Source organism: Podarcis erhardii, assembly GCF_964252035.2.
Source record: "Podarcis erhardii genome assembly, chromosome: 4".
NCBI classification, from domain to species: Eukaryota; Metazoa; Chordata; class Lepidosauria; order Squamata; family Lacertidae; genus Podarcis; species Podarcis erhardii.
The window spans coordinates 23,490,487-23,500,106 of NC_138508.1; the positions used below are offsets into that span (position 1 = coordinate 23,490,487).

At 45.3% G+C, this 9,620-nt stretch overlaps 1 protein-coding gene across 5 annotated transcripts in view; it reads left to right on the forward strand.

Annotated features, from left to right (window-relative positions):
• ELMOD1 (ELMO domain containing 1) overlaps nucleotides 1-8,587 on the forward strand; it is a 49,861-nt gene extending 41,274 nt beyond the window's left edge. For all 5 annotated transcript variants that reach the window (XM_081860668.1, XM_081860672.1, XM_081860670.1 and 2 more), the window contains 2 exons: nucleotides 983-1,116; nucleotides 6,878-8,587. In XM_081860668.1, the coding sequence (XP_081716794.1) occupies nucleotides 983-1,116; nucleotides 6,878-7,050 (307 nt within the window). In that variant the 3' untranslated portion in view covers nucleotides 7,051-8,587. The remainder of the gene's footprint in view (nucleotides 1-982; nucleotides 1,117-6,877) is intronic.
• Nucleotides 8,588-9,620: the final 1,033 nt, after the last annotated feature.

A 9,620-nucleotide genomic window follows, 5' to 3' on the forward strand; every position in this document is an offset into this window, starting at 1 on the left:
GCGCTTCCCGCTATCCCGGACGGCTTTTGAAGGCAGGCGGCGGGGGGGAGCAAAGACTTTCGCCCCCCACCGGCCTTCAGAAGAGGTCCTGGACCTCTTCTGAAGGCCGGCGGGGGGCAAAAGTCTTTGCCCCCCCCCCTGCCTGCCTTCCCGGGAGAGCGGAGAAACGCAGCGCTTTCTCCGCTTTCCCGGACGGCTTTTGAAGGCAGGCGGCGGGGGGGGGAGCAAAGACTTTTGCCCCCCGCTGGCCTTCAGAAGAGGTCCTGGACCTCTTCTGAAGGCTGGCGGGGGGCGAAAGTCTTTGCTCCCCCCCGCCTGCCTTCCCGGGGGCTTTAAAATCGCCCCGGGACAGCGGAGAAGTCCGCTGTCCGGGGCGATCTTAAAATGCTGGTGGGCGGCAGCGCTGCTGCCCGCCAGCATTTAAAAAAACCCCGGGACAGCGGAGAAGTCCTCTGCTGTCCCGGGGTTTTTTAAAATGCTGGGGGTGGGAAGAAAAGCCCTTGTCCCCCCCCCCCAGCCTTCAGAAGAGGTTGGGGGACAGACTGTCCCCGGACCTGGACTGAAGGCGGTTTCCTTAGGAACGCATTGATTGATTTTCAATGCATTCCTATGGGAAACCGTGCTTCGCAAGACGAAAAACTCGCAAGACGAAAAAACTTGCGGAACGAATTAATTTCGTCTTGCGAGGCACCACTGTATTATGTTGCGTATTTTTGTGTGTTTATGCTGTAAACCGCCTGTGACCCTCCCCCCAAAGGGTGGTACATCAATCCATCAATCAATCCATCAGCCTTCTGGTCAGAGATTCCTCACCACTAGTGTAGATATTACTGAACTAGGTGACTCTGTGTAAGGCAACTTCGTGTGTTGGGGACTGTCAGTCAGGACTGCCTGTAGCTGGTATTTCCATGCCGCCATTTTCTGCATTTGACTGTTTGGTTACCTCCCACATCTTTTAATCTCCATCCCCTGTTTCTTGCAGCTACTCTTTTGCTATTGTTGGCATTAATATCACAGACCTTGCGTACAACCTGCTTGTGAGCGGTGCTCTGAAAACACACTTCTACAATGTTGCTCCAGAGGCTCCAACGTTATCCCATTTCCAACAGACATTCTGTAAGTGTGTGTGTGTGTGTGTGTGTGTGTGAGAGAGAGAGAGAGAGAGAATAATTGTGTTTGTTGTGTTGATAGCGTCCTTCCTTAATTACTTCATGTGATCAATTATACAAAGCATCGCTGGCATTCCTTTGGTTAGATTATGTCCTTACAAGAAGCTTGACATTTGTCTGGGGAATGATCCGTTTTGTGGGACAACTGGTAATCTCAAACCAAAGAAACTTTTTCCATGTTTCCGTTGCAAGCTTTGACTGTGTCCTAACAACCAAATTCCTGTCAACAAAATTACTGTACCATGTCATAATCTGTTTCTCTTCCTTCCTGATACTGTCATTTATCTTGTCTTATTGATTTGTTTTCCTTTTGAAGTTATTTCATTTCATTTTTCTCGTTTGTATACCGCCTTTCTATATTACCATGCTTGAGATCTGTGAATAAAGGGTGGTATACAAATTTAACTTCTTCTTCTTCTTCCTATTATTATTATTACTGTACACAAGGCGTTTTGTAAGCTGAAGGAAAAACAAAATATACAACAAAGATCACACACCTTATAACAATCTGGTCCAATACAAAAAAGTCATAATAAGAACATAACATTAAATAAATGGCTTATATCAAATTAAGTAATATTCAGTAATCCATCAGAATATAATGGACAATAAAACTACTGTATTTTTCGCCCTATAGGACGCACTTTTCCCCCTCCAAAAATGAAGGGGAAATGTGTGTGCGTCCTATGGGGTGAATGCAGGCTTTCGCTGAAGCCTGGAGAGCGAGAGGGGTCGGTGCGCACCGACCCCTCTCGCTCTCCAGGCTTCGCGGACCTCTCCGCAAGCAGCAGGAGCCCGTTGCTGGGCTCCTGCTGCTTGCGGAGAGTTGCCTGCATGCTGAAGCCTGCCCGCGCTGAGCGATGGGCTCCCACGGCTTGCAGAGAGCTGCCTGTTTGGGGGCTGGGGTCGGGGGAAGCTCGGGCTTCCCCCGCCACCAGCCCCACGCCTGGGGGGGAAATAATTCCCCCCCTTCATTTCCCCCCCCTAAAAACTAGGTGTGCCTTATGGGATGGTGCGTCCTATAGGGCGAAAAATACGGTAACTCTCAAAATATCAGCAAATAATAAGTAAACAGAAATTCACTTTTAACAATTACAGTATATTTTCCCTACTTGAATGCCGGCATAATCCCCATTCCCAAGGACTTTCTTCCACTATGAATCTCTATGTCACTTTGAGACAGAAAGAGAACTGTCTGGGGGCCCCAGTCCCTGAAGAGCAACATGGGTTTTGCAGAACCCTCCCTGGTAGAGATTAAAAGAGCCTGTGTTCAACTTAAAATGCAGCCCCAGATTAAAAATTATTTATTAAAGAAGCAAGACGGAAACATCCAAAGGCGCCTTAGAAAACTCATATTATTTTTTTCAAAGTTTAATGAACACATTTGTTATTTTTCAAGAACACTACAATATAAAGGCATGAAGGCATATTTAAGATGGAGGGGGAAATTTAATGAATCCAAAATAATGGCTGCATTGTCTAATTAAAGTTTATAAAATGTAATATCCTTCAGATGACCTATTTATTGAGCATTCGTCTTGATTTGCTTGCACATAGCTTACATGGAGGTTAGATTATATCCAGTCTTCATTGAGCATTTGCTCTGATTTATTTGTGGGGCGGTTATATGAAAACGAGCATTCATTCTGTTTTGCCTGTCCTGTGTTTATACATCTTCCTGTCCATTCCCTACTTTGCAATACATTTTCCTCTGACTCTCCCAATTGCAGAAATGTTACTTCTTTATTAAAGTGGATTTGTTGTGTTGGGGCAGCGGAGTGCTTTAATCCACTTTAATTACAGCAGACCTAAATTTCCCAGGTGCTACAGTATGTGTATAAAAGCAAATAAATAAATAAATGATGCTGCATTTTTTAAAAAAGTTGCACCCTGCAGCCAGTGCTTTTTTTCTGGGGGTACGCAGGGGTACGCAATACTCCTAAACATTTTGTGAATCTTAATATTCCTACTCAATATGAGTAGGAAAATGAGAGTACCCCTAAACATTTTTAATAGAAAAAAGCACTGCCTGCTACAGCCATCACATCTACTCCATCCCATACACCCTTCCTTCACTGTGATTCTCGTGTTGAGCCAAGTGAGAACTTGCAGCTTGTGTTTTGGCAACAGCAGTGGTGAAAGGAGCACCAAACTTTTCCCCGAACCCTAGATGTCCCACCAGAAGTAGAGAGAGGAGCTCTTTCGGTACTATTGAACCTTGGAAGCCCCCTCTCCCCCAATTCTCCCCTCCCAGATTGCTGAGCGCCATTTCAGCTGGGGTGATGAAGCAATTTCAGTTCATCACAGCTTCCTCTAACAAGGAGATCAGCACTAATAGTGAAGAAATGGCATGTATGCACACCTACGGACAAGTTTTCTGTTTGTTTCTTATCAGAACAAATCCTTTCTGAACCTTAGAGAATTCAAAACTCTTTTGTGGCATTGGAACACTTGAGTTTTGACTGGCCAGTGACACATCTCACCCACGAGGTGGTGCTGCTCTATTTGCACAGGCAATAAATGCTGTTTGATTTGAGTCTTCGTACACTGTATGTCCCCCTATTCCGTTCCCTGCTCCTTCTTGCAGTGACATGACCCTGATTAGTTGCAGAGCACCTGGGCTCAGAAGGGGCAAGCTGTATAGAGGGATCCAACATTATTTTCTAGGGTGTTCTCAAAAATTATATCCTAGCACTACAAAGCACTTCATAGCCATGTGTGTAATATATCTTCCCAGCCATTCTCCAAATTCTTCAGAAGGCAAGTTCATTGTTAGGGTTAAAAGCTACCCCAGGCAATCTTTTGAGGTTGTGAATGAGCAGGAACTTGAACCCAGGAAATAGTCTTATTTCTGTTGCTGCTTAATGTATACTGATTATTAGTGCTGCCCGTTGTGTGATATGCTGCTGTTTCCAATTGCATACCGTATTTTTCGCTCTATAGGACGCACTTTTTCCCCTTCAAAAATGAAGGGGAAATGTGTGTGCGTCCTATGGAGCGAAGACACCATAGCCCCGCGACCCTCTCCCGGCTGGAGAGGTGACGCGCGGCTATGGCTGGAGCCTCCATAGCCGCGCGTCACCTCTCCAGCCGGGAGAGCGCGCGCGGGGCTAAAGAAGCCATAGCCCCACCACCCTCTCCCAGCTGGAGAGGTGACGTGCAGCTATGGCAGCAGCCTCTCCGCTGCGCCTTTCCGCTGCTCCCTGACCTGCTCTTTGGGGCTGGTGGTGGGCTTCCCCCGCCAGCCCCAAAGAGCAGGTCGAAAGGAACCTGAAGCCTGGAGAGTGAGAGGGGTCGGTGCACACCAACCCCTCTCGCTCTCCAGGCTTCCAAGGTAGCCGCCTGAACGGCACCTTGTTTTAGCTCGGGGAAATTCTCCCCCTCTCTGCGCAGCGCCTCCTGCCGCTTCGCTGAAGGGGCGCTGGGCAGAGAGGGGGATAATTTTTTTTTCTTGCTCTCCCCCCTCTAAAACAAGGTGCATCCTATTGTCCGGTGCGTCCTATGGTGCGAAAAATACGGTAATTTGTTTTGCAACAGTTGGATTTTTGTGCTTATTTTTTGTTTTATATTTGTAAGCTGCTTTCCGCAACTTCTTAGTCAAGGGGGAAAGTGGGGAATGCTTTTTAAAAAACAAGCAATAAAATACCCACTTTGCCAACCAAACACAGGTGGCGCTGTGGTCTATACTGAGCCTCTTGGGCTTGCTGATCAGAAGGTCGGAGGTTTGAATTCCTGCGACAGGTTGAGCTCCTGTTGCTCTGTCCCAGCTCCTGCCAGCCTAGCAGTTCGGAAGCACACCAGTTCAAGTAGATAAATAGGTATCCCTGTGGCAGGAAGGTAAACAGCATTTCCATGCACTCTGGCTTCCGTCACAGTGTTCTGTTGCACCAGTAGTGGTTTAGTCATGCTGGCCACATGACCTGGAAAACTGTCTGTGGACAAACGCTGGCTGCCTCAGCCTGAAAGCAAGATGAGTGCCACAACCCCTTAGTCACCTTTGACTAGACTTAACCATCCAGGGGTCCTTTACCTTTTTTTACATTGGTATGTCACTAATTTAAAGCAGGAATGATCGTGCATGGCTTGGGATGCCGGGGGGGTGGAATTCTGTTCAGGTTACATTTAAAGGCAAACAAAGCAAATCCATTAATTTATTCACAGTGTTCCTACATTACTTAAACACTGCTGTGTACTTGTTCCTCGGTTTCCACTCACTGAGTTCAATTGAGGAGATAAGCCACAGATTTTACATTTTTTTTAAAAAAGACTTCCCCAGGCAACGTGTCAGAATTGCAGCAAGCTCTTGTTTGTGTGGCAATGATAGCTGGACTCATTTGGCCTTGCAATTATTAGGTCAAATTCAGGCTGTCTTTGCACTTGCCCGTTTCCCCTTGGCTTTTATTGTGCCTGATCGTGTGGAACTCAGCCACCCTCCTCTGTACAGAAGCAGCATTTCTGACACTCCAGGCCATGTAGTCAGTTGGACTGCTCTTCCCTATTTATCTGAAACTAATTGATATGCAAGGCTGGTGCACAACTCCAAAATGGAATACGCACAAGCTTTACGAGAGTAAGAAATACATAACAATTCACCAATTTTCGGAAACATCAGTTTCCTTCTTTCCTATACCTGGATATTTGTTTGCAGTTTGGGAAATCATGTTCCGGAGCCACTGGAAAATGTATTGACAGGTTAATTGTATTTCCTCCCCCCCCCCCCAATTCATCCTTTGGACAGTTTAGTTATATGGGGAATGGTAGCTGACGTAGAAGTGAAATAGGAGACTGCAAGGCTGCACCCCCAGGTTTTGTCCCACTTTTTGAAAAGATGCTCTTCCACCCTGTATTTTAAACCCCACAAGTTCAAAAAGCACAGTGGGGATTTTGCAAGAAAAGCAGTTTAGGATACTGCTGTGGATTTTGCCAATTGGGTTTTCTTTTAAGCTTCTCTTGTGCTATTGGAGAGGGCACTGTTTGGGGACAGCTTTTGATTGCAAACTCTATACTTGGGAATTTATTTTGAAAATTGCAAGGAAGGATATTTTGACCAAACATTGGGATCTGGTGGAAGGTAGAAGAGACCAGCCTTGAGAGGAGATGTGCTCTTCTTTCGCTGGAGGTATTTTAGCCAAGTTTGACCAAACTGCAGGAGGCAGTGGAAGACAGGAGTGCCTGGCGTGCTCTGGTCCATGGGGTCACGAAGAGTCGGACAAGACTAAACGACTAAACAACAACAACAACAAATTTTAGCCAAGCTGTAAGGGATGTTGGAGCTGCATTGTGCTTTGCATGCCCCTCTCTGAGCAACGTTATTGAAGTTTCTAAATGTCTTAAATTATTGTTATTTTTTATTAGCGATAATTTTTATAGTTTTCAGCTTTTTTGTAAACCGCTCGCGCTTTGTAAACTGCGCTCGAGCGGCTTATAAATTTTTATGAAATAAATAAGGAAGCAGGTGCCAAAAGTTAAGGAAGGCAGGAGAGGACCAACCATAGGCTGGCCTAGAAATTGGGACTGAAGAAGGCTTCAAAGGCAGATAGTATCAAATGATGCAGTGGGCAGAAAATGAATGGGGACCCTGTGAGATGAATGGGGCTGTGAAACCAAGAGGAGAGGAGTGAGGACTGTGGTAGGAGAAGCTAGGAAAAGGGAGGCTGGGTTTGCTCTGCTTTCTAACCATTTGACTCGGGTATCCTTTGCTCTCTCAGGCTATCTGATGCACGAATTCCATAAATTCTGGATTGAGGAGGACCCCCTGGACATCATGGAGTTCAACCGCGTGCGAGAGAAGTTCCACAAGCGCATTCTCAAACAGCTCCAGAATCCGAATATGGCCCTCTGCCCTCACTTCGCTGCCTCAGAAAGCCTGATCAACCTGTAGCCGTGAAACTTGGTTTGGTTTTTTTGAAAACACTGCCTCATTCTTGTGTTATGCCACCATCCTAGAGATAAATCGCTAATGTATTGAATGACCATAGCGATGGTATGCATGCTTCTTGGTGCAGTATTCATCTCTCTCTCGCGCGCGCTCTTTTTCCAGCCAACACTTCATACTGCTTCTTCTGAGGGGGGTGGTTTTGTAATAAAGTTGGGAGAGCTCATATTGCGGCATTTTGCAGTGTTAAGACATTATGAATTGATGTCCTGTATGAAGAAGTTTGGTTTTTTCCCTGGTTTTTTTAGACTTTCCCCACCACCCTCCTTGTGCCACCCCATAATTCAGCATTTAATTAAAGAACGGCATTTCTCTAGCTGTTGGGGGTGTTTTGTATATGTGGAATATTTGAGTTGAAAATTTGTATTTGTGGACTGCTTTTGTTCTATGATAGCTAAGAACGTTGTTTTTTTAATTAAAAAACACACATTATGATGCAGCTAAAGGGGAGTACTTTTAAAGGTCCCATTCCCAGTGAAATCAGTGAGGCTGAAAAGCACTTAACTTCAGCTGAATTCTGTTCCTGTTTTTGTACAATATTTAGAAGGCAGTGTATGTGACTTGCACCTCATGCCAACATAGTACATTGAAGGCGAAGACTTTTTCTCTCTCTCTCCAAGCAACCATGCATGTTTCATGCAGTTTTTTAAAAATAAAGTTTATGATTAAAATGTGGAAATGCAGTTGGCATATGCAGGACATGGGATGAATTCTGGGAACCTGTGTGTTCAGCAAGTTTGAGAACACTGACCACATTGTGATAGCAAAGACCAAAAAATAAATAAATACACCAATTATTACATGAGTATCCAAGGAGGGTTTGTTTTCTCACAAGTTTGCATTAGCCTACAGTTCAGCCTACTCCTGTTATCACGGCCAAATTGAAATAGCACTGCTTTGAAAACGCAGAGCTAATAACATGCATTTCTAGGTGACAGAACATGACACAAATTGATCGTGTGTGTGCTTGATTGCTTTAGGGGGGACCAAAACACACACACACACACAAATCTATATTTTCTTCATTTTTGAAGTATTGAATTTTAGGCCGAGAGGAATAAATTAACAAAGAGGCATCGAAGAAAACAAAGTAACTGGCGGTTAAGCATTGGATAAAGTGACTTTTTTTAAAAAAAGCAAACATGCACTTTCTATACGGAACATTCTCATGTCAACCCTGTTGGAACAGTTAGCTAATGTACATATGTATACAACAGTGCTCATGCGCACATTTGGTTTGGGTGGGGATCGGGGCCTGCAGAGGAGCATTCCCTGTCGGATTGTGACCAGCACCTCTGACACCATGTGTAGCCTGTATCAAATCTTATTTACCATGGCACTTCATACCCATGGTAGCTTTTTACCTTCTGAAGTTTAGTATTCCGGGTAGTATGTGAAGTTGCTTGCCTAGCAAGATTAAATTTGAGGTATTGCCTAATTATTTGTGGATTATATGAATAAATTACGTCACTCCAAACAGGAAGCTCTCTTGTGTATGTGGTTTATTCCTCAAGTACTTCAGTGATATGTTTTTATTGCCCAGGTGCATTCATGAAAGGTGTTGGGTGGGGGGCAGGATGAAGCACAGTAATTCAGCTATGCTTTCTCTGAAGAAGCAATAGATATAAAGGTAAAGGGACCCCTTGACCATTAGGTCCAGTCGTGACCAACTCTGGGGTTGCGGCACTCATCTTGCTTTATTGGCCAAGAGAGCCGGCGTACAGCTTCCAGGTCATGTGGCCAGCATGACTGAGCCGCTTCTGGCAAACCAGAGCAGCACACGGAAACGCCGTTTACCTTCCCGCCGGAGCGGTACCTATTTATCTACTTGCACTTTGACATGCTTTCAAACTGATAGGTTGGCAGGGGCAGGGACTGAGCAACAGGAGCTCACCCCGTTGCGGGGATTCGAACCACCGACCTGATCAGCAAGTCCTAGGCCCTGTGGTTTAACCCACAGTGCCACCTGCGTCCAGCAATAGGTATATTTCCCCCTAATAGTGAGGTAGCATCTCAGCTTGCACCACCCATCACATCTTGGGTGACTACTTTAATTGGCTTTGCTGAAGAGCTTTTGTGAAGTCTCTGGATTCTCACTCATTCCAGGTTTTAGCTGTCCACCTAAAAGTAGGGTGGGGACGTGACAAATGGTGAGGTTGAAAGCACCTGTGATTATAAAGGTGCACATCTGAGTGTCTGGAGCGACTGACGCTCCCTATTGCAATAAACACTATTTACCACAGAATCGTGTAAAATGCCAAGCTCGAAAATGTGCTGACAATGCTTGGTTTAAGTTTTTCAGGGAGAAGGGACGTCAGTGCCTCGCATAGCTGTTTGGCTTCTTCTGTTCACTAGCAGAAGCATTGCAGCTGCAACATCAAATGCAGATACACTTACGGCTTACTGTGTAAACTGCCCCAGTTTCCCCTCCCACTTTTTTTTAACAAGCTGCCTTCTGACTAATCATCCCAAAATGTAATTTGGAACTAGATTTGGGTCAGAATGTTCAGTGGGAA